At 43.3% G+C, this 25916-nt stretch overlaps 1 protein-coding gene across 2 annotated transcripts in view; it reads right to left on the bottom strand.

The window, feature by feature from the left end:
• Positions 1-25916, bottom strand: part of SPIDR (scaffold protein involved in DNA repair) — a 321375-nt gene that overhangs the window by 28182 nt on the left and 267277 nt on the right. For both annotated transcript variants that reach the window (XM_090039932.1, XM_090039933.1), the window contains exon 11: positions 13269-13427. In XM_090039932.1, coding sequence (XP_089896058.1) covers positions 13269-13427 — 159 coding nt within the window. The remainder of the gene's footprint in view (positions 1-13268; positions 13428-25916) is intronic.

The following is a 25916-nucleotide window of genomic DNA, read 5'->3' as shown; positions in this document are numbered from 1 at the left end:
AGGAAAGGAAAGGATAAGGAAGAAAGAAGAGAGAAAACAAGATTCTGAAGGCAAGCAGCTATGACATATATGGTAATAATCACAGCGGGGGACAGGAAGCAACACCTCTGGGTTCTACCCACTGATTTACCATGTTGACTTGAGCAAGTCTGTGTAGTTTGCTCCGGACAGCAACTTAATATGCTTCCAGAGGCCAAAGTGTATTCTATCTTGCAGACACACATAGCTCTCCCATTCTGGTAATGGGCAACCTTATGCATTGTCACAGTGCATAAGCACCAAGTAGGCTCCTATTGACAGCCAACAGTAAATGCTATGCACTTAAGAGTATGTCTGGACTACCACTATGACTCAGTCCAGAAAGAAGGCACTATGGTCAGGCTGAGATTCAGCTGACTTAGTGGGAAGAAGTCTATCTGAGTCACTACACTTCATTGACAGCTGTTCTAACAGAAGAGAAAAAAGAAGACCCAACCACACTTAGTGTAGAGGTTGGGACACTTGCTCAGAAAATGGAAGGCTTGGGTTCTGTTCCACTGCTGCTCAGTCACTCAGGTGGTGTGACTTTTCCCTGATTAAAGACACTTAGGTGGAGTTTATGCACTTCCTAAACATAGAGCCCAGGCAGGAGTACAATGTCTAGGCAGCCCTTTGGGCTTCCTCCTGAGCATGAACAATAGGCCAAAGCTTGGGACCTTTTCAGGCCAAAAGAAAATGCATATTGGACCTAGGCAGCTTAGTGATTTGTGGACAGTACTGTGTTTAGCAACTTTGACAGCTACAAACTATGCGAGTGCCACTTTGATACCTTAAGAGACAGAAAAGGATCTGGGTCTAATATTTTCAGTAACACATGCACCAATGGAAGGGTATCAGTTAAAACCTAAGTTAAATTAAAGGATTGTTTGTTTTTGTTAACTTTAGGTATATAGTATTGCTTTTTAAAGAACAGAAAGAATAACAATCTCAACTTGCACAGAACATTAAAAATGACACATACTGCATGAAATCATTCAAGTAGCCACAACAAAAAAGAAAGAAAGACCATATTACATATCTTAGAGATGTGGATGTGATATACTTTAACTTTAGCAAGGCTTTTGACGCAGTTTCTCACAACATTCTCATTAACAAATACACCCTAAATGAAAGTACTTGAAGATGAATATCATTATCTAAATGGTTGGATTATTGTACTCAATGAGCACTAGTAAATGGATCAACATCTAGCTGAGAAGAGCTATTGAGTTAGATTCCCCAGGGGGTCTATACTGGGTCTGCTATTGTTTAATATATCTTCATTAATGATTTGGACAACGTAATTGAGTGCATACTTAGTAAATCTTCAGATGATACCAAGTTGGTTGGAGTTGCAGACACTTGGAAGGGTAGGGGTAGGATCCAGAACAATGTGGATGGACTGGAAAAACTCTCTGCAATCAATCACATGAGATTCAAAACAAGGACAAGTGCAAAGTCCTATGTGGGACCAAGTAATTGCATGCACAAATCCAGAGCAGAAAACAATTGTCTAGGTTGCAGTACTATAAAAAAGGACCTGGAGGTTACAGTACACCATAAGCCGAGTACGAGTCAACAGCATGCTCTTGTTGCAACAACAGCCAACAGCATATTGGGTTGTATTACCAGGAGTGTCATTTGCAAATTAAGGGAAATGATTCTTCCTCTCTTTTCAGCAGCGGTGGTGCCTCAGTTGCAGTACTGTGTCCAGTTTTGAGTCCCACACTTTAAAAGAATGTGAACAGTTTGGAAAGAGTTCAGAGTAGAGCAACAAAAATGATTTGGGGCCTGGGAGATCAGACTTATGAAGAAAGGCTGAAAGAAATAGGTTTATTTAGTCTGGAGAAAAGAAGATTATGGGGGGGATTTGATAGCATCTTCAAATACCTGAAGGGAGATTATAGAGAAGATGGAGATGGAGATGGGCTTTTCTCTGTGAGTGTACAGGACAGAACAAAGAGCAATGGCCTTAAAGCTTCAGCAGGAAAAATTTAGGTTGGAGATTATAGTTTCATAGATGTTAGGGGCTTGCAGAGCATCAGGTCCAGCCCCCACAGCACTTAGGCAGGAAAGACTGATGGGGTCTGATGACTCAAGTAGGAACTTTCCATGAGAGACGTCAAGCAGTGGAAGGGGATACCTAGAAAAACTGGGGAATCTCTGTCCTTGGAAGTTTTCAAGAGCAGGTTGGACAGACAGTTGACTGGGATGGTTTAGTCAGGGATGCCCCGAGCAGGGGGCTGGACTAGATGACCTTATGAGGTCTCTTCCAAACTTTCCTATGATCCACTCAGATAGATATTTTATTATATTTTTAGCTGCAGTAGTCACTATATAGACCCATGCCTAAACAGCTCTAGCAAAAATATATCCAAAGTTTGTGTAAAGGGAACAGAAAATACTTGAAGGGTGGAAGGAAATAGAAATCTGCTTCAAATATCTATCCAGTAATTAGAACCCCCTCTCCCCTAAAAACAACTACTTAAGTTGTAAGGCATTTTAAACTCAGCATTATAACCACGCTAGTTACCAAAAAGTTTTATGACTTCAAAACCCTGAGGAAGTGAATGGCTTCTTTAGATGGCTGTATTTTGGACAAGCAAAAACCAAAGGAAGGAAATTACTATTTCCTTGCTCTGTGGAGCACTCTTACTATTATATTATTTCCTGCTAACAGCCAGCAGTTGTAGTACCTTATTGTTTTACAGCAGTTAACCATCAGCCGTGTTCACTGTATTCGAGAAATCCAGTACATGAAGCAAAGTAGAGGAGAAAGTAAACTACAGAGGGAAGAGCAGAGAAAGAAAAAGAAAAGACAAATACTGGTAAAGAAAGGCAAGGTTATGTAATAACTAATACTAATTTATGTAGTTATTTAGATTAAGACACATGTAACAAGACCTCCTAGACTTCAGCTGCTCATTAAAGAAGGCCAGATATCACAGAAGGACAACATTTACAATAAAAATCACAATAAGACAAACTTTGCTACATTTAAATGCAACAAATGTACTCAGACTTTAACACTCCCTTATCTAGAGTTACAGCTGGAGTGAGTTTTCCTGTATTTGATTTTTTCTCTACTCCTGAACGCAACAGTTAGAATATATCAGCTGCTGCCCTTTTGAAACATTCCCCACAGCTTCATGCTGTGTCTAGACTATGAGCTCCTAACAAGGCAATAGTACTACAAGCTTCAGAAGAAAATGCAAGAAAAACTGCACAATCATTACAACAACCTGCCATAGAGTTTGTTTCAATGCCCCAATCAATTGTTTATTCCTGTGCTAAAGCACAAGAATTTATATCCTTCATAAAATATTTTCTCTTATCCAACATAACTGAGTGACAGTCCATTCATTTGGCCATCCATGAGAAGAGAGAGGTATTTAGTTATGTTAGTCTGAAGTCAGGCAGAAGGCAGGGTAGAGATGCACTTTACAGACTAACTAAATCAGAGATACATAAGCTTTGGTGAGCCCAAGCTCACTTCTTTCTGCTCATGGATGGTACCACACACAGCTGAATGAACTGGACTGCAATCAAAGCAGCACCTGATGAAGTGAGCTAGGGCTCACAGAAGCTTATGAATCTCTGATTTAGTTAGTTTATAAAGATCCTCTCTACCCTGCCTTATACTTTATTTTCTTGCATATAACATATGCCCAACTATAACATGCCTCTATTTTTGGAACGTCTTCAGAAGACAAAATTTTTTTTTTTATCTTGGAGTATGAGTAAATACCAGTTCTGGGGTCTCTGGGGCCAAGGACTGCATGATGGTGTGGGAGCTGTAGCTGCATGCCAGGACTGCAACCCCACAGAAGGGCCCTATCTGGCTCACCAGCACTGGAGCTGTGTGGAATAGCCCAATCCAGCACACTAGTGCTATGGCTGTGGGGCAGGGCCCAATCCTTTGCACTAGCTCCAGCACTGCATGCTGAGTCCAGGACCACTTGCTAACTCTGGAGCCATGTGCTGGGTCAAGACCTATGTACAAGGTCAGACCTGGTATGCCAGGACTGGCCACAGAACAACTCCATTTGCTGTCCTGATCTGGTGCACGGCTGGGGTGGGGAGCTCCCTACAGGTTGAGAAATTTGGTGGTAAGCGGTAGAGGGCGCAATGGCAATGCTAATTGCCATGGCCCCAGGGCAATTAATGTGCTATTGCCCTGCACCCCCTCTCAAATTTTTGGATTCATAAGGAGCCCTTTTTTTGACATACAATGTACACCCCAATTTTCCCCAGCTGATTTTGGGGAAAAGGTATGGATTATATGCAAAAAAATCTGAAAGCTTATGAATCTCTCGTATTTAGTCTCTAAGGTGCTTTACAACTGAAGACGTTCACATTATCTAAAAAACTGTCAAAACAGTGTTTGTAACCTGCTAATTTCATAACTTTAATGATATCTTATAATAGTACACTAATTACAGGTTACATTAAAGTAAATATTTTCTCACTTTCAAATTTGTTGCTTTCAACTAGGGTACCAAAATATGAAATACAAAAGCATGGATAGGCAAGCTTCAGGTCCGTCACCACACATCTTTTTCATTTCTTTAAGAACGCTTTACAGAGTTTATCTGCAAATAATTTTCCCTCAGGAGACCTTCTACTGAACACAGTACTCAGGCTCTGCACTATATCTGGTGTACCATGATGAGGCCATTTCGGTAACCTGTGAGAGTACTGCAGTAGAGAGATGACATACTGGCTGGAACATGTCCAGCTTTTAAATTACCATTGTTATTGCCTAAAGACTGGGCCCAACCTGTCCCCACTTTTTTGTGAAGGATACAATTTTTAAGGTTGGTACACAGAGGAAATATATATATAGCCTACAGACATCAAACACAAATGGACAGAACCATCAACTATACTCTCCTCTCTTCAAGACTTCATATTACTCTCTTCTGCTGCTGCGAAGTATGCAGGCCAAGGCAGAGGCATGAGAGGGTGGGGATGGGGGATGGTTCCAAATGAATATGGGAATGGTTGAGAAAAGATGTCAGGACACTGATACTGAGCCCTCATGTTGATAAATCCTATTGGTCCAGCACCAACCTGTACCTTGCTCAAAAGATTCAGAAAAGAATAAAGGAAATTATGGAAAGAAGACACTGAGTAAGTCTCAGCAGCTCGCCCATGATTTCAAACTTGCCCAGCTGCTATTCAGGATAGCAAAGGGCTGGAAAATGATGTCAGCAAAGACATTATTACTTCCTGTAGTTGTCTAATATGGGAAAAAGTGGGAAAAAGTGACAGAGGGTAAGCCTTGAGACTGTGGCCTCAATCCAAAATGACTCAAATCAAGTGAAAGCCCTTTCACTAATTCTAGCGGGCTTTTGAACTAGGCCTAAATGAACTGCATAATTCAAGCTTGTCCCATTGATCAAAACTATCAGAGAAACAAAGATCACCACAGAATGCCTTCAAAAACCACACAGGGCAGGGGTGTCAAACATAAGACCTGTGAGGCATACTTGGCCCCCAAATCCCTGTTGACTGGACACCGGTGCTGCCCCTGGGTCTGATCACATCCATGCGCAGTGCATGGCACAGGGCTGGTCCATTGGCTGGATGTGGCACAATATGACCCTGCCCCCTTTCCCTTCCCCAGCACACTTGAACTGGTGACCACTCCTGTCGGTGTGGGACCTGTTCTGCATGCAGCATGGATCCCAGAGTGGCTGCAACGGGCACTGTATGTGGCACAGTCTGGCCAGAGCAGTCCAGCTGGAATAAGCCAAACACAGTGACCTCTTTGAGACATAAGCCACATGTGGTGCCCATTCCAGCTACTCTGGGACATGAGCTGCAGGTAGTAACTTGCAGCCACCACAAAAATATGGGTCCTGAACTGGCTGGAGCAATGTGCCACATGCGGTGCAGTCCCAGAGCTATCAGGGCAGTTGCCACGTGCAGTGTAGTCCAGGCAGGGCAGCCACGGTGCAAGTGCAGCTGTCACTCCGGCTGGACTGTACCACATGAAGCACCCGCTCTGGATGTTCTGGGATCCCTTGCATATGCAGCACAGATCCCAAACTGACTGGAGCGCCTGTTAGATCAGGTATGCTGAGGAAGGAAAAGGGAAGGGAGAAAGGGAACCCAATAGTCTGTGGACTGACCTGAAGCCACTCATCTAGCCTGAGGGGCCAAATGAGTTTGACACCCCTAACATATGGTCTCTGTACCTAGCTCTCTTTTCCCTCTTCCCAAAGCTATGGGGATTTTTGCAGCCTTGCAGCAGTAACACGCATAACTGCAGCACTGAAGCTCTGCAAAAAGCCCCCCTGAATTAGGGTAAGATTCATTTGTGTGAAATCTCAGCCGTTCTCTCCCATAGCTTAGAAAATAGAGTTTGGTTCCCTTTGCCCCATGCCAAAGTGGCTGCAAAAACCCAGCATAGATCCAGGCTTATGGGTAGTCTGTGGTTGGACTCTAAAATATCTTTTAAACTAGGGACAGAAATTACACATAAACTAGTATAAGTGATCAAAACTAGTTCAAACCTGTAGCACAACAGAAGTTCAAAATGACTGAACCTGGTTTAATATAAATTTGGATGGATATAGTATCAGACTTAACTGATTTAGGTTAAATCAGTTTATTGAACTTCTGTACCAGATCTCTTCCACATTCAAATTAGCTCACAGTCCCCCAGCAGCCCAGGACACTTTGTACCTTCCCTACAAACCACCCCCACCTCATAGGGTGAGCAGGCTAGCCTTGGCCCAAGCTGTTTGCTTCAGCAGAACAGGGAGGTATGCTCTATAGCCCGGGGCTTCTGGCCTGAGCCACTGCAGGCATTTCCAGAAACAAAAGTGGAAGTCTATTCACTTGCTTATTGGTTCAATCCATGCAATTTAGACTAACCTGCAAAGATTGAATTGATTCAGCCTAGGGACTTTTGACTGTCTGTTCTTAGCCTCAGAGACAAAACTAAGATCTATGCTGTTTATAAATTTTACAAGCATCCAATTTTGATTTTAGCTTTCCGTAAATACAATACTTTACCTCCAGGCTATGGGCGTTATAGCAAAAGCATCACTGGATACAAGGCTCCTTATTATTACCCCATGTTAACTGTTCAAGGTTCAGAACATGCATTGAGCAAAATGCGCTAAAAACACCATTAGCTGCATGTGGACACTTGATTTACTTTGCTATTGTTCTATCCCAGTGGTTTTCAACCTTACTGAACTCAAGGCACCCCTCATTAGCAAGGATCCTGGTTTTCTGTAACAAAAAAGAATTGCAAATTCTTTGATAAAAAATTGCAAATTCTCTGATCAAAAACTCAAATCCATGATTTAGATGAAAGGCTACTATAGGTATAGGTATCAGTTGAACACAATATCTTATTGATATATTTGGAGGTTTAAAGCAATTTGGAAACCTACCAGTGCCTCAATCAACATAATGTAATAAATCTTTAATACTTATACATTTTGGTATTTGACTTTGGGTTTTTATCATGGAAAAATCAGAGCTCACCTTGCCCCCTTAGATCACACAATGCAGGTCCAGGCCCCTCACTCCCAAGCCACAGCCCTGCTGATGCCCCTCACTCCACCACCCACAACCCCCTTACCCTTCAGCCCTGCCTGAGGGGACCATACTTGCCAGGGCTACAGGACTAGGAGCCCAAGTCTGCAGATCCCTGCCCCCTGCAGCAGCACCTGAGCCCTGGTTACTGCCCACAGGAGGCAGCAGCTGCTCCAGTGAAGCAGAGAACAGAGCCCGGTTCCCCCTCTCTCACGGGTGGCATGATTAGAGTAGATCCTGTAGGAGGTGGGGTGCAGCCTGGCCGCTGTGGGCTCAGGCTCCCTGCCCTGCTGCCCTCCTCAGGGCCTCCATGGCGCAGCAGGCAGGACCCAGTAGGGCAGAGTGGGGATAGGCTGGGAAGCTTGTTCCCACTGCTGCAAGCTCCATGCTGCCCTGTCGATGAACCCCTTGTCTGCCCTGCAGCAGTGAGGAGCACAACCCCACACCACTACTCCCGCTGCTGCTGAGCGAGCAGGGAATGCCTTGCCAGGGCAGTGAGGAGCTTATAACAGCAAGGAACTTCCCCTCATGACCCAGCTCTGCTCTGCTGCACCAGGTCCCACCTGTTATGCCGCAGAAGCCCCAGGAGAAGGCAGCCAGGTGGGGAGCCTGAGCCTGTAGCAGGAAGGCCACCCCCCCACCCAGATCTGGGAGGCACGGGTCCCCCCTGCCCCTCCCAGGGGTGCATGCAGTGGTGGGAAGCCAGCCCCATCCTCTAAGCCCCAGACAAGCAGCCCGCAGCCCCATCCCACTCCCCGCCGTGGCCTGGCAGTCATGCATTCTGGCCCCGAGCACCAAGCCCCCCAGCACCAACTCCCTCCCTATGGGGGCCTCAATCCCCCTCACCCCCACACTTAACTGCAGGAGCTGCTCTCCAGGACGCCTGGTGACCATGTGCATATACATGCACGTATCGCCCCCTATCTGACCACCCTCCTCCCACTCCCCACAGCCCCTTTCAGGCTGAAACTCTACCAGCCTGCAGAGACCTCTTTGCCAAAGTGAAAAATCAACATGTTTCGCCATTAAAATGAGAAATCTGCATTTTCCTTGGGTAAAGAGGGAAAACGGCATTTGTAGTAGGCTTGCCTTTAGGAGCTTGGGTTGAGTCCAAGGCTTGAGATTTTGCTGTTTTGATTGGTGGTTAAGTCCCACCCCTTTCCTGATGGGAGGGGGAGAGGAGCTCCCCCTGCACCTGATTGTAGACTGCAACACTGTCAGGTCTGGAAGACTTCAGGGGTGGAGTCCTGGAGAGTATAAAAGGAGCTGCATGCCCAGCACAAAGGAGACACATCCGGGACAGAGAAGAGAGAAGTGTGGGGTCTAGAAGAGCTGAGGAGAACTGCTCAGCAGGGTGAAGCACTAGTCTGGAAGTGCCCCTGAAGACTTCCATCGGCAGGGAACAGTGGATGGCTCCAGCGGCTAGGCTCTCGGTGTGCAGCACAGCGCACGGTCCTGAGAGCTGCATGAGGCGGCTTGGGTCTGCAACCTCTGGTGTGCAGCCAGAGACACGGTGCACAGGCCAGTGCATGGAACAGGATTTTTGGAGTGCTTGGGCAGTTCAGGTCCCCAACCCCCAGCACAAGGCTGGGATCTTGGTGCAGGAGGCACTGCATGGAGGGCCTGGGAGCAGACTGTGCCTGGTACTGCATGAGGCAGCCCGGGCCTCCAACCCATAGCAAAAGGTTGAGTCCAAGGAGCTAGACAGTGCTCAGGCTATTGAGCCAGCAGACAGGGCCAAGCCAGAGGCCCCACAAGCCCTGCATAGTAAAGCCCTGTTCCAAGGGACAGCAACCCCCTGAAGCCCACTGCAGGTGAGACAGCAGCTTGGCACAGAGGATGAGGGCCACCCTCCAGGTCTGGGAGCCGCGAGTTGCAGGGAAAAAGGATTCCCATAGGGGAGGAGGAGTCCCCCCTGGTTAGTTAAGGGCTCCTGAAAGTGGAGGTCCCTCTGAAGTTACCAGCTTCCATCAAGGGCTTAGGAAAAAGCCCAAGGGCATTGGGGTTTCCCTTTGGGATTAAATTTATCTTTGGGATTCTTGTGCCATAAGTGATATGATGCCGAGCCTTATATTTTGTGAACTCATGTTTGTAAATTAGTAGATGAGTACAGTCCTAGGTCTCTGCTGGGACCCCCTTTGCTACTATTCCACCTGTTGTTTATTTGTGGCTTATTTATTGTTAACCTATACTTACCTATAGTTTATCTGTTGCCTATCTATGTTTATTTTGGAGTTTATCTATTTCAGACCAGATACTCACCTGTGACCTGCCTGTATCTGGAGCACTGGTATAAGGTTTTATAGCATTTCCCCAGAGGGTATTGCTTTTGTGTGTGTGTGTGTGTGTACACACACACCCACACACACATATTAGTACATATGTTTATATCCATGTTTCTTTTCCTTGTGATCAATTAACGTAAATAAATTTATATACAGTTAAGTCCCCTGACTGTTCTGGCATGGCTCTATAGGGACAGAGGGAAACTGAGCAGTTTACAGTTCCCCCACAGCACACCTGCCAGCTAACAATTCCCTTCAGTTGGGGAAGCGGAGTATATACCCAAGTACACCTGGGTTACACATTTTTCTCTGTTGTTCCATGGGAAACAGAAAACCCGGATCCCTGCTCATTAGACTTGAGACACCCTTCCATTACTTTTGTGCACTGAGTGGCACCCAATACCAAAAACTAATTTATTATAGGGTTACCATATTTCCAACAGCAAAAAATAAGATGGGGGAGATATATGACTGGGGGGGAGGCAGTGATGTGCCCATGCCCTGCTTTTTCCCCTCACTTCTAAGACCTGTTCCCCCAGCCCTGCCAGCCCCTCCCCTCACTCCCAACCCACAGCCCTCTGCCCCCCAGCCCTGCTGGTGCCCCACACTTTGGACCCACAGCCCCCTACCATCCCAACACTGCTGGTGCCCCGCACTCCCGACCTGCAGACCCCTGCCCCCCAGCCCTGCCATAACCTCTTACTCCTGACCCGCAGCCTCTACCCCCACAGCTCTGCTGGTGCCCCTCACTCCTGACCCGTAGCACCTGTCCCCCCAGCCCTGCTGCCCAAGCAGCACACGTGCGTGCGCGCGCACACATACACACACACTCTCTCTCTCTCTCTCTCTCTCTCTTTACCTGGCTTGCCAGCCCCAACGCTGGGAGAATGTGACCTACGACAGCCAATCACATTGCCTGCTGCTCCCAGTCCTAAGCAGCCAGCAGAGGGAGAGCAGAGGGAACAGCAAAAAACCCAGACATTTGCTTTTATTTAAAAAACCTGCCCAGACACAGCAAAGGGGCCCAAAAAAGAGGACATGTCCGGGGAAAACCCAGACATGTGGCAACCCTACATTTACATATTACAGTGCTGATTTCCTTGTAAAGGTGCCTGGCAGTGGGAGTGGGGGACTGTCATGGTAGGGACAAGCTAAGCCTGCTCTTATCTGCTTAGTTTAGCTACTTATCTTTTAACACCTCACCTGCCTCTTCCCATCTCACCACACTCTTCAAAAGAGCTGGACACACCCCAGAGCACCCCAACAGCCTGGCTGAGAGTTACTGTTCTGCCTGCTACCATCAGCAAAGCTTTACTGGTACCAACCGTGCAACAGTGGGAAACTTTAAGGAGAAAAAAAAAAAATCAAGCACAGACACAACCCATGTCTCATAACAATGTTTAAAATTGTTGGCAAACATGGCTTTTTTGCCACAGTTTGCACAAATAAAAGAATACAGAACTGTCCCAACAGTGTTAAAAAATGATGATTAGTATAAAGCCTAATACAAACTAACAGTTGTAAAAAGAAGTTAAAAATTCCAAATACACAAAACCAGTACCCTCCCCATGCCCACACAAGATAGGGAAACCCTGTTTTAACCACAGTGAATATCCTTGTATCTCCACAAGCGGTTTTCCTTTAACTTCTCCTAGCAGCATTACCGCTACCGTAACTTCACCACTGGTCAGACTGGCCCAACTATCACCATTTTAAACACTGCATAGCAAAATCTTCCTCAGAAAAGCTACACATGAGCTACTGCTGCTGTAAACAGAATTTAAATGAGAAAAGGCTTGCCTCTTATTTACTAGGCAGAACACTATGAATCATGAATAGCTAGCTGTAAAGCTCCATTTGTATACAAAGTTCCAAAGTCATTACTTAATTTATTTGGGGGGAAAAATATAACTCCTAGAAAAAACAAAATAAGCAAACAATAAAAAGTGTTCGTTATTAAAGAAGCATAAAAATCCAAATTAGCACAACAAAGGGATGCTTTATGTACACGTGAAACAAGATATACTAAATAGGCTGGCTGGAAAACAATAATTCCATTTTGCAAAATATTTCAGTGTTTCAAAATCTGTTTTTGTTCTACTGTGAAACACAACAAGAACTTTCAAAAGTTTTCATGAAATAGAGACTTTGTCTCATATCCTGGATCTAAGAAATCTTCATAACAAAACTATTTTAAACTGGATATAGATCCAGGAAGCATTTCAGCTCGTTGAAACCATTTTTTAAGTGAGAAAAAGGTTTCAGCAATAATATTCTGACCATTCTAATGCGGAACGCTGGTCTGCACGGCACAGTTATGCCAAAATAAACTAAAATTTCATATAAAACATAAAATAAAAAATTTAGAGTTAGGCCCCTGCCACATGTTACACTTAAGTTGTGATTAACCAGTTAACCAGTGATTACCTGGATCAGCTAACAGAGCTCTAAACGCATAAGCACATGGTGCTCCCCCATGCCTGGTAGCCTGGATCAGCTGAGGGGAGTTTGATACTTGCTGCTGCAGGGGGAGCCTGGGATTGTGAGCCTGGGCTCCCCCTGCACCAGCAGTAAGGCATGATGGGACCTAATGCTTGATCCTACAGTCTCACCTTCTGCCGCGCATAAGTGGCAAGGCAGGCAATTGTGCATCAGATCCCATATTGCCTTTACCTGAACATCTGGCAGGGGTCTTAATAAAACTACACTTAGTACTGTAAGTTAACTTTGTAATCCAGATGGTTTATGACAGTCTTTTCTTATGACTAACCTAAGCAGAAAAGTTTTATAAGTTGTACTGGTATAATTACATGGGTATAGTTAAACCAATAGACAGTGGATGATCTTATTCTGAAATAAGAGATTGTTTCTATTTTCCACTTCATCTTAAACTGCTTTGAAAGCAAACAATGCAAGATTAGCTATAAAAGATGCACTGTAGAAAGAGAAACCCCACTGCTTGAGATAACTGAAATCAGACTGAACAGTGCTTCAGAAGAAAACAGTACAGAAAGCAATCTTACATTCTTTGTAATTGAAGGGAAACTGACTAAATTACTTGAAGAGCCTTACACAGGTTCCTGAAGAGAATTTCAGTCTCACTAGAAAGGAAAGGAACATTCATCATGTCAGCAACAATGAGCAATGTCAGCTCTCTCTTCCTTTTCCACTCCTTATTTTTACTCAAACTTGTTTACATTTGTTTAAAGGAATGGCTGTTCAAGTATTACGTTTTTTTACTGGATTCAAGCTATAATGCTGTCATGATGCTTTGCTCACGGTAATTAGAAATATTGAATCAAACTCCGCTTTGGTTGTTCCGAAGAATATTGACTGCTTGAACTAAATAAAATGAGAAATCATCTCTGCCACAGTGCGCAGGGTATTTTCCTAAGGAACTGTTCTCACCTTCCTCTTGTGGTTCTCTGCAAAACTTTCGTTCTAGCTAGGCAGCAGGATTTCCCTTCCCATCTCCTGCTATGTCGTTCAATCCCGTCTTTAGAACACGGGACCTGGAACTGGACTTCACTGAAAATTCCGTAGACATCTTGCACAAGGAGACATAATCTGCAAAACAGCGTGTCACGTTCTGGTTAGCAAACTACTCACTGGCACAAAAACATGTAGCAAATTTCAGAGACATGAGCCTTTGATGTTTCAAGAGGATCTAGCATGTAGTAAAGACATAAAGCAAAACAACAGCACATCATTAAAGAACTCACCAAATATATTTGCAATAGATAATTGATAACAGAAACTCCAGGGCACGATTGAAAAAGGGAGCAAAGACCTTATTTGGGGGATTAAAAAGCAGGAACCATTAACCAATGCTTTGTTTCTATGTCCATAAAGAGGAATGACATTTGCTTGAAGCAGGGATACATTTTGCAGCAGTGATAGCACAGATAACACAAAGGTGGCATAAACAAACTAGTAAATCTTGACGTTTGATATTATTTTTAATATCTTTAAATTTTGGAGACAGCCCAAAAAGTGACACATAGAACACAAATAAAAAACAAGGGCCTTTCAGCCAGTAACTTCAATATTTGTTGTGAAGAAACCCTTGGAAACTATCTTCAGGGATTTGGTAAGAGAACCCCTAGACAAGAGTTTGATTAAGGACAGCCTACATGCAACCAGGACTGGGAAGTCTTGCTTAACCAACCTGATGGAGTTCTTTGAAGATATTCATTGTCATGACAGATAAGGCAAAGGCAGGGAAGGTTGTCTTTTCAGATTTTTAAAAGGCATTTCACAAGGCTCCACACCAGATTAGCAGCTAATAGCATGAGTCATGAAACAGTGGGTGAACAAAAGCTGCTACATACAATACTGGCTAACTGCCCTATGAAGAGATGGTTAAGCACAAAGTTTCTCAAAAGGGAAAGGAATTATGGGATACCTCTGAGGACATTAGTGTCTTCCATTTACAGGGGCACCAAAGTCATTTTGAGAGAAAACTGCAGGCTGCAGTAGACGGTAAAATTAAGACAGTTTGAGAGAGCAGATATATGGACCCACATCACCTTTTCACTTCTCTACAACAATTAGGCACTATGTGAAGTATTAATAGTAATGCTCATAATGGACTTCTGCTGTTTTATGTCAGCAAGGGATCATAACATGGGAATGGGGAGAACCTTGTGTCAGTGGTATGCCTTTTGCCATCCAAAAATTTAAGCAAGTTATGTGACTTTGAAAAAAATGACAATCTACATACCCATATTTACTGAAAAATAAGACAAGATTTTTTTCCCCAATCAGCATGGGAAAAAGGCTCCTCATCTTCTATTCACATACAAGAAAAACTCATTAAATACATTGTCTATCATTAAACTGCTGCCAAAAGCAGCATGTGCTCAGTAATAGAAACCAACTATAAAGCTGATTAAATGCAGCCAACACTGAGCATGATAATAAAACACATGGCCCACATTGACAAACGTACTAATGTTAACCTACCACAAGAATAAGTTATAGCACAACCCATCTGAATAAGCTATATAGTAATGCCCTTGTGTTTAGTCCCCCTCAGTGCCGACTCAAATCATGATGAGCAACTACACTGAAAACATTTCAACTTCCTCTTTACTCCCACAGCTGAGCTGCAACTTTCTTTCCCATTTCCAATTATTCCTGTTTCTTCACCAACCTTAAATGTCAGCAAACTTCTAAACAGGGCCCCAGACAGTTCACCCAAAACCCCTCTGTTGCTTCCTCTCTCAACCTGTCGCATATGTGCCCCTGCCCTCCATGAGGTGGAGCTGAACCAGGATGCCCTGCGTCTCATCTGCATATAAATTTTTGGAGTATCCCAAGACTCCTCACAAGGACTCCCACTTTCAGTCATAAGTGGGAAGCTAATTAGCAGATGGATCCTTTGTGGGGGTGTATCTGGAGTACACACACATACTGAGCAGTACAGAGCTATGGGATCACCATGGCTTGAAATGCTTTGGATTCTGCTGGGGCCCAGGCCAGCGAACTCTATGGTAAATCATGAGCCTTTTGGTTTTGGATTGTTATTATGTATGGTCTGTACTGAGAAATACCTACTTGAGAGAAGAAATACCGTGACTACCCACATAGCTTTCCTAGTTCCAGGGGAAAACTACTTCCTTGGCAGAAACTAGTACCTTGGCCGAGGTGGAAGAATAGTTAGCTTCCCACTTTCAATACAATGATATTGGTTTTATGCCAATTTTATGGAAATAGGAGACTTTTCCCTAGCTTGCTTCTGTGGCCATATGGCTATGGGCAAGCCAAACTTGGGGGCATCTGAACCCTGAGTCTCCAGGCTGGGGCCTGCACATAGGATGCCTGCCAAAAGATTCTGAAGCCCCAGGTAGTGGTGGAAGATGTTTGCCAGCAGTAGGGCCACTTATGGTTCTTGAATGACTGATGAAATTGAAATTGATTTGGCTGATTTGACTTGGGAAACAAAAAGATTTCCTTAAAAAAGGAAGTTTGTACTATAAAGTATGAAAGTGCTGCTTAAAAGTGTTTATGGAGTCCTTGTGCTAAAACTTGCAGCACTTTCGAAAAAGGTAAAACGCATCAATTCTGAATGAACTAATTTACTACAGACAGGTTTATTTCAGTCTTCAAAATCAGAATTTTCAAATTTTCCCCTAAGAATTTCTTAGGGTGATATCTTTATTGGACCAAATATGTAATTGGGATAAAGTTAGACAAACTTTTGAAAGTAAGATGTTTTTTGCCAGGTCTAGAGAGGTGTAGAAGGGAAGGTCTAGAGACACAGAGATAGAAAGATCCGATAAGGAGTTTGGCTATGGGGGAGAACTGGACTGGGTTTGAGGATAGGTCAATGGGCCTGATTTGGTGCACACAGGACCAGAGTTGAGGCAGTGGGCTTGATCTGGTGGTATACATGGGGCTGGGGCAATGGTTCTGATCTGGAGTTGGTAGGCTGGGGCTTAAGGGCCTAATTGGACATGAGCAGGACCATGCCATAGTATGGCATGCAGGACTAGCATGTCAGATTGCGCTCTGGCTGCATGCATACCAGATCAGGCCCATGGATTGGATCCAGCCCGTAGACTCACCCTGTATTACTCATCTGACCCACGAGACCAAAAGTTTGGGCATCATTGAGTTACTGCATTAGCTCAAGGGGCAAAAGTCAGTGCACTAGATAGAAAAGTTCCTGCCAATGACCTATGTAGCATAACTAGGATTCTATGCGTGGAATTTGTTTTCTTTTTAGTTGTTTTTTTCCCCCAAAAACCCAAGGAAGTACATATTTAAAAGGTATGTTAAAATCATATTACTAGGGTTGCAATGATAAGCACTCAAAATAGGAATGCCAGTATTAAGGGCCCCTGTACAACCTAGCTTGGCTTTTTTGTGAGTTTGCTTTATGAAATAGTCTTTATTTACTTCAGCAAGATGCAATTTTTTCCACAGGACTGCTGCCTTATTCTATGCACATTTTGAGTTCTTGCAAGCTGCCAAACACATCACACTGAAAAATAGTTACCGCACCTAAGGACTAACTATTCTTCACAGGACATATACTTAATATGTGAGTCAGTAATTCACAAAGGGTCTGGAGGAGTCTCCAGCAGAGGGCTGGACAGAACCCAAACTCCTGTCTATCCACTTCTGTCAGTGTTACTACAGGCCACTAAAACATAAATATGTTTTCTTTCTTTTCCTTCCTTGGTCAGAAGTACTGCTGCTTGCACTAATTCAGACTCTGACTGTCTACCAAAATGCGTGACCACCAATGGCTGACTTGCCACCCATTTTATCCTCTTGCCGTTTTTGGCCTTTTGGGTTTCAAATTAACATTTGACCATGCTGTGCAGAATGGGATGCCTCAAATCACAGCTCAGCATGTTTGCTACTCTATCACTAAACTGAAATACAAGAGGAAAAGGTATAAGATAGACATAATTCCCGCCACAATTGAGTCCCTGTCACCTATACAGGCAACCCCCACTTAACTGGTTCCTGAAAAACTGAGCATGAAGTGAAACGAGCGTTAAGCAGAAACAGAAGTATTTGACGACCCAAGATAGCAACCACAGTGTTTTTAATGACCCAAGATGGTGACTGTGAGCATTATGTAAAACATTCTGAGTGTTAAGTGAAATTAGGTATCAATTTAAAATGAGCGTTATAGTGAAATAGCGTTAAGTGGGGGTTGCCTGTATCTCTTGGCATTATCCTTCTCCAGATGCATGTAGGATTCAAGCCCTGGGTCCCAGCAAGCCACAGTTTAGATGCACAGATCAGGTGTAGCTATCCTTACTCTGCCACTCTTTTAAGGGAACATCAGAAAGGTCTTGGTGCAGGCCTATGAGCACCATTCTCTAAAGATTTCCAAACCAACTGATAAAAAGGCCTAACCAAAAAGGACTCCTACTTCATTTCCTACCCCTGTGGCTCCATAGACCATGATTTCATAGATTTCTAGGTCAGAAGGGACCTATTAGTTCATTGAGTCTGACCTCCTGCTCTGGGCAGGAAAGAGCACTGGGGGTCAAGTAACCCCAGCCAGGTGCTTGTCTAATCTCCTTTTGAACACCTCCAAGGTAGGGGAAAGCACCACCACCCTTGGAAGCCCATTCCATATTTTGGCAACCCTCACCGTATAGAATTTCTTCCTGATGTTCAATCTAAATCTACTCTCCTTCAGTTTATGGCCATGGTTCCTAGTAACCCCAAAGGGCGCCCTGGTAAACAGAGTATCCCCTATTCCTTGATGACCCCTGCCCCGATGATTTATCCTCATGGAGCCTTCATGAAATCCAGAAGCACCCTGAGCTACATACCAAAGACAAAGTTTGGTTTCTCAAAAAATAATATTTTCTGTCTCCTACTGGACATACTACTACCATCCCTTAAACTTGCTTACCACTTTAAGCATGGCCTACCTCAGCTAATATCTCAGACTCTTGGTCGTGTGTGTTTAACTGGACATTTGATATCTTCAGCCTTGAGGCAGACTTCGCTGCTTATAAATCAGCCTTAGGCCAGTTGGAAGCATAATCACATTAAGGTCTTTGAGACATGCTTGTTACTGAAGCAAAATAACTCAGTTGTTGCTGAAGAAGTAGAGCACTAAGAATATAGCATTTAAAAATAAACTCCAAATTACACGAAGTAGTAATTGTAGACAAATTACTTGTAGCAAGGTTAGCTCCTCTACAGTTGAGTGAACAAAGTATGCTAGACTGGTTCCCTGATCAATCAGGCGTACATTGTGGCATGGCAGTATCACTGGAGTTATAACACAAGCAATACCATGCTCATTGGTACCACGTGTACATCTACTGACACAGCCAAGCAGCACACCACTATAGCTTTGTTTACAGTGAACCTAACACAAATATTTTTTGCATTCCTGGGAGAATGGATGTAAATGTACCCATCTCATCTTATAAGTGCATGGAGGAGGGGTGGGAGAGTTTCCACAGAGTATCCGTGCTTCCCTGCAATACTGAGATGTGAACTGAGATTAGCAAAACAATTTATTCAGAAAACTGACTCCCAGATTAGAACTCCAGATGTCCAATTTAAGAGACAAAGATAAAAAACATCACATGCAAAATACGTGGGTATAGGTTGTAGCTATGTTAGTCTACGGACATAGGAGACAAAGTTCTTTGGGTGAATCCGATATCTTTTATTAGACCAACTTAAATAGTTGGAAAAAAATTTTTAAGCAAACTTGAATCCAAAAGCTTGCTTAAAATTTTTTTTTGGTCTAATAAAAGATATCAGATTCACCCAAAGAATCGTGTCTGCCTATGCACGAACTTCAAAACCAAACATTCTTCTCTTTAAATCTTTTCAGTGCAATACTATTGAAATACTGAATCACCAAACAGCTTGTCTTAATCATGTACCTGCCCTATTATAATACAAGGACAAATGGTGAAAAGATACAAAGCACCTGAATAATGACAACTGACTTTCTTTTTTCATTCCCACAACAAGAACAATGGAAAACTAATAGCTCAATCACATCCAGAAATGTATGGCTAGAACTCTTCTCATCTTAAATTGTCTACATTCTCACAGATCCTACCACCACCAGCTCTGCCACCAAATAATATGCAGCCTATTTGTTCCTTGAGGGTGTTGATCCAAGGCAGAGACATCTTTAAAAAAGATTTTTGCTCATCTTTTCATTATTTTTTCCATCTTTTTTTGAGAACAGACTCTGTCCTTGCATTATTGTTTTGTTCTATAGCACTGGCCATACATCACAGCAAATACTAATTTCCTCATTAAAAAAAGATCTAAGCAACATTTTATCCCAGATTTTTATCGTTGTGAGACAACAATCTGAGAGAAAATTTGAAATCTGAATTACAAGAGAGCAGCCATGTAATCCCAAATCCAATTATACACAATAGTCACACTTGTTTTTCTACAAGAATTACACAATGCATGCATCACAAATCCATAAAGTGCAACCTGTTAGTCTTTTTATGCTAGCTAACACTATTATGCTGTTATACACAGTCCTGAACTATTATATATAGAAAAATCAGTTTCGTCAGTGTGCATGTTGCATGAAGCAAGATAAGAGCCAATATGCCTCACTCTCTTTCTTGAGATAATGGGTAGGAACCCTGAGTAAGTATTCAATTTTAAGGGAGAGATTTGGAACAAGACACTCCCGGTAGGTCAGAGACTTAGTTCCAGAGTGGGAGTAACATGGAAATAGGTATGCAGATGACAGAATGAGAAAAAGACTAAGAAAAAGCTGAGGCATGACTCATCAGTGAGAACAAAGGGTGCAAGGGCAGGGAATGATAAGAAACAAAGCAGAGATTAGTCCCTTTAAGGTAATGACAAAGCGAGTCTGAAGGTAAAGCTTGGGAATATTTTGCTAATTCTTAATAGCCCTGGGGGATGGGGAGAGCGTTGAAGGTGAGGCTCATTCCTATGACTAGTAACATTTAGGACTAAATATTCCCCACTAGAACATTTGGAGAAGATTGTAAGATTACAAAGCTATGCTCCTTCTTAATTGGTCATCATTCATGGTGAAGGAGCAAAATTGTTTTCTTCTTATAAAAAGAAACATAACATCCATCTGTGGGACTGACTTGTATCATGCATGGGTTTCCTGGAGGGGCTGGGGTACGCGTAGCTCTCTTGAATGTAACCAACCATTTCCAACATCCAGAGAAGGCCAACAAAATAGCTCCTAGAAAGGAAAGAGAGCCTGGGTATTTACATGATATGTCTGCGGGATGGGAGCTGAAGGCTGGTACTGGCTGAAGAAAACTGTCTTAAACTAAACTAAATTTAATTGTGCATTATCATGGTAGGAGTAAAACTGCCAGGACCTCACATACTTGTTTGTCTGTATTTAAGGAAGTAGTGCAGGCAAGAGAGAAAGGTAGACAAAAACGCATGCAGCCAAATTCCCACAAAAATCTTCCACAGTGTCCACAAGGGACAGAGGTAGGTGCTGTTTGGAAAGAGAAAGAAAGAAAGAACTAGGGAGATAATGGAAGGCAAGGGAAAATGCACATCACGATTTGCTCATCCTTGAGCTAAACCAGCCAAGCTAGGTTGATGTTGATTTTTTTTTTTCTCTCCTGGGAAGATTTCTTATCTCTGACTGAGGTGTGGTCCTAGCAGAGGCATAAATCACACATACATAAAAATATACACAGACAAACCCCACTCTGTCTTAATCACCACAACACTGCCTACAGAATTCCAATTCAGTAACTTGTCCAGTCAAGTCACAATGTAGCGCTACTTATCTTCTGCTAGGATGGTTTAGATTCAAACTCTTACCTTCAGAACACTACCTAGGTTGGATTTAGCTTGTATGAACCTTATGCATCCTTACAAAAATTCATTCAGCCTCATGTAAATGCAAGCTGTCCCTCTGTTCATAGTACTGTACCATGCCTGGAAGACAGATCTGAACACACAAGGACGCCATGATCATCTTGCTTTTGCTGTAAGGCCACAAAGATTCTTCTGTAAAAGGCACTGTATGCATTGGACCACACATTGCTGCTCGTCTCCATTTAAATGATGAATACTTAGTCCTTGCACAACATTTTTCATCTATAGATCACAATACACCTTGTAGAGAAGAATAAGAATCTTCACCCTAACTTTACAGATAAAGCTGACTTCTAACATGACTTCTAATGGCAGGTTGGTGGCTGAGCTGGGAAGAGAATCCAAGTCTCTTACTTCCCAGCCCAGTGACCTAGATGTTGGACAACTATAAAACATTTATATTTCCTGAATAAATGTCACTTAACAACCTGTAAAGTATTCAGAAGATCAAAAGGATAATCATTATCTTTGAAAATTGGAGGTTTATGATCATTTCAAAGCAACACTCATGATCATTTAATTTTATCAGAGATACAGAGGTCCCCAGAAGACAATAGAGGAGCAAGTGATTCAGAGTTCATGGATCTGATGCAGAAGTGAAAGACCATACAGTTTACATTAGATTCACATGTTCTGTGCTTCTAATTCTAGAGTCTGTACTTATAAAAGCACTAGATGAAGTAGCATGTGTCATGAATACAGAGAAATACGTGAATTTTGTCTGTAAGCATCTAGAGCAGTAGTGATGTCTAGAATAGGTAGAAAATACTGTTTGCAGGCACCTCACTATGTATGGAGGACAATATTTACATTACAGACAATGACACATACTCTTCAATATCCTTATTCAAATAACCACAGCAAACATGTTATTTTGAATTTATCTTACCATTTTTATTGAATGCTAAAAATAGACCATTAATTTATTTTTATTCATTTCCTCAAAAAAATCAATGACTGTAATTTGCACTGGAAATTTAAATCCACGATCCACTAGTTTTCATGACCTCAATCTGCCTGGTCACTTTTCCCATTTCCCTACTTAGGTTCTCTCTCTCACTGACTCTTGGTTACCGTTACACTTTAAGGCGAAGTCTCTATGGAAAACTGTTTCTGTAGACATACTGATTGGCAGGAGCCATGCAAAACAGCATATACAGAGTAAGTGGAGCTGCACACTAGTGTAAATTTTCTACTCAGTGTGAAGCATGTCAAACATGTGGAAGAGCTAAATGTAAGTGAGAGGGAATGGTAACAGCAAACAACTTGGAAATGGAGGGCTGTTTATATTTGTAAGGACAAAAGCACACAGCTTAAAGACTGAATCAGCATTTTTTCAGCAGAATACTCTTTCCATATATTATCTTTATACAGAACTGGTGCATTACTTTACATGTTTTCAACCCATACGCCCAGAAATTCACTTTCCAGGTCAAAACTACTGATACTTCTATCTTTTATTCTGACACCAAGGCTGCCACCAAATCCCCTCTGACTCTCGAGTCTTCTCTTCTCTAGGCTGAACATACCCAAGTCTCCCAGCCTCTCATCATATGGATTGCTCTCCATAACTCTAACCATATGCACAGCTCTCCTTTGGACTCTCTCAAGCCTCTCCATATCCTTCCTGAAGTGTGGTGCCCAGAACTGGACGCAGTACTCTAGCTGCAGCCTAACCAAGGCCAAGTAAAGTGGGAGGATGACATCTTTAGTCTTGTTTGAGATGCTGCCAATATTTTATTTGCTTTTCTGGCTATGGCATTACATTGGTGGCTCATGTTCATTCTACGGTCTATCAAGATCTCCAGGTCTCTTTCGGTTGTGGTGCTACTAAGTGTAGCACTGATGAGCCTGTAGGCATGCTGTGGGTTGTTTCTCCCCAGATAGAACACTTTACATGTCTCGGTGTTGAACTTCATCAGGCTTTGATCCACCTACCTTGTGAGCCTGCCCAGGTCAGCCTGTATCCCAAGCCTATCCTCCAGCATGACCATAATTTGGTGTCATCTGCAAACTTTGCCAGTCCTCTTTTACCATCCAAATCCAAATCATTACTAAATATGTTGCAGTTGGAGTATTGTGCCAGTTCTGGGCACCACACTTCAGGAAGGATGTAGAGAAGCTTGAGAGAGTCCAAAGGAGGGCTACATGTATGGTTGGAGGTATGAAGAGCAGGCCATATGACGAGAAGCTGAGAGACTTGGGTCTGTTCAGTCTGGAGAAGCGAAGACTCAGAGGGGACTTGGTGGCAGCCTATAAGTATATAAGGGGCACATATCGGAGACTGGGAGAACGTCTGTTCACTGGGGCTCCCCAGGGGAAGACTAAGATCAACGGTCATAAATTACTAGAAGACTACTTTAGATTAGACATAAGGAAAAACTTCTTTACAACTTGAGTATCCAGGGTCTGAACTAGATTCCCCGCAGAGGTGGTACTCTGGATATCTTCAAAAAATGCCTGGACGCTCACCTTGCTGACCCCAGCAGTCTTTTCTGCCCAAGCACAAGGGGGCTGGACCTGATGATCTCCAGAGGTCCCTTCCAGCCCCTAACATCTACGAATCTATGAATTCTATCGGTGTCAAATTCATCTGGCCTTGCAGGTTGGATAAGGATTGCTGGGTCAGTCTGGAGGCCAGACTGGCACCAGCCCCTTGTACAATGCCCATGGCAGCATGTGCTGACCCCAGGGCTTACTGTGCACCAGCATGGTTGATATGGGGTGTGAGCTACCCACAGCATGTGGGTTGGACCCAGTACTGCAGGCAACACAGGGGGTCGGGCTGGGGCCCTGCATGCAATGCATGCCCTTGAGCCCCTCTACCATGTATACCAGGTCTAGCCCATGTGCTGCAGGTAGCACACACCCCATGCCAGCCCCATGTGCTGTGCTGTGCTGCACTGGTTGTGTGCGCTGCATATTGCACAGGGGGCCAGCATGAGGCATGTGCTTTATGCAGTGCCCTATTGGACTGGTCCTGTGTACAGGTTCTGGCACAGTTTGGTCAGGACTGGGCCCAGCACCAGCACACAGAGCCAGTCGCAGAGTGTCACATGCAGCACGTGCCACAGAGGGATCCCTACACTATGTGCAGGATGCATGGTACTCATTCCAGCCCGTGCACCAGATGCAGCGCAGAGGGTGGGGGCCAGCATGTGCGGTCAGTCCAGCAACCCACAGGGTGGGATCAAGTGTGACATAAGTCTACAAGCCAGATCCTCCTGCACATAGGCCATATGTTTACCACCCCTGTTTTATTCTATATACATTTTTGTTTAAAAAACAAACATTCCTTTCATCTTCTCAAGGAGAAAATCAAGCCTAAGTTGCCTTCCAAACAGTTTACAGAGATGCATCTGGCAAAATATTTTCAACATTATAAGCTTGTTTTGGCTGCCTGAGACTCCTGACTGAATACTGATTTTTTTCTATTAATAGCTTTAGCCAGAAAAAATTACATCAAATATAAAAGTTTCCAGCAAACTGTTTTGGCATGCAGAAAGGGTTAAAAACTAGTTTACTGTTCCAAATGTTTATCCAGTAAGCAATCCAGTAAGACGCCGTTCTCTTCTTCTTTCTCTCCACCCTTCTACCCTCCCCTGCAACACACAGTATAATTTATTTGTAATTTGCCAGAATCCATTCTGCATACCTCACCTGGATAAATTCTTAGTTATACAAAAAAAAATGTACATCCATTTGCATCTTCAACACACTTTATACTTTTTAGGCACGAGCATTGCTATAAATTAACTAGGGACAAAAAGGACATTCTAGAGCTAGGGACAGACATTACATATAAACTAGTTTAAGTGATCAGAAGCTGATCTAAACCTATAGCAGAACAGATGTTCGGTGCACATAAACCAGTTTCAAAATGGCTGAAACCAGCTTGAGATAAACCTGGTTGAATGTAGTATCAGATTTAACTAATTGAGCTGAAACTGGTTTATGCAATGTCTGTTCCAGACCCCTTCCTGGTTTAAGCTAAACCAGAGTCCCCCAGCATGCTCTCTGAGCTGGGCACTTTACTTCAGCTTCTCCCCAGCTGCTAAAGTGCAGGGGTTTGTTTTTTTGGTTTTGTTTTTTGGGGGGGAGAGGTGGGAGTAACATCTGTAAGCACCCACAATGAGATACACAGTGAATATTATGCAAGACAATGTCCCATATACAGAACCTGAATAAAAATGTTTCCTTCACAGGGTTGTTGTGAGAATAAATATTTGGGAAGAGATGGTGATAAAGGCTATATAGGAATCTAGGACAGTTTTCTCAACCATCTTGAGTTCAAGGCACCACTAACTGGACTTGAGGCACCCCCTCTATAACTTCTGTAAGTTGAGTAGTACCCAATTGTAAAACCTAATTTATATATTACAGTTCTTACTTCCTCACAGAAGGGGTAGGCAGTGGAGGTGAAAGATTGGCCAGGTGAAGAAAAGCCTGAGCCTGCACTTATCTGCTCCACTCCTCTCACCGTGGATGAGAATCATGGACTTAGGAAGACAGATTCTGCAAGTCCTGTCAAAGGCTGCACACTAACTTCTGTTAAGGAGACTTTTTATAGAGACGGCGGTATCAAACCTATTTCTTCTGAGATACAACACCATCCTTCAGAGCACTTTACCAAAGCACATGGTGAATGCAGCAGCTGAAACAGAATGAAAATGATGTAGCTCTAGTGGTGGCATAATTTCATCC

The sequence above is a fragment of the Crocodylus siamensis genome, chromosome 3 (genome assembly GCF_052110815.1).
Source record: "Crocodylus siamensis isolate JL-2025a chromosome 3, ASM5211081v1, whole genome shotgun sequence".
Taxonomy (NCBI): domain Eukaryota; kingdom Metazoa; phylum Chordata; order Crocodylia; family Crocodylidae; genus Crocodylus; species Crocodylus siamensis.
Note: the sequence above shows the minus strand (reverse complement) of the source record. Positions and strands in the feature narration are given on the sequence as shown.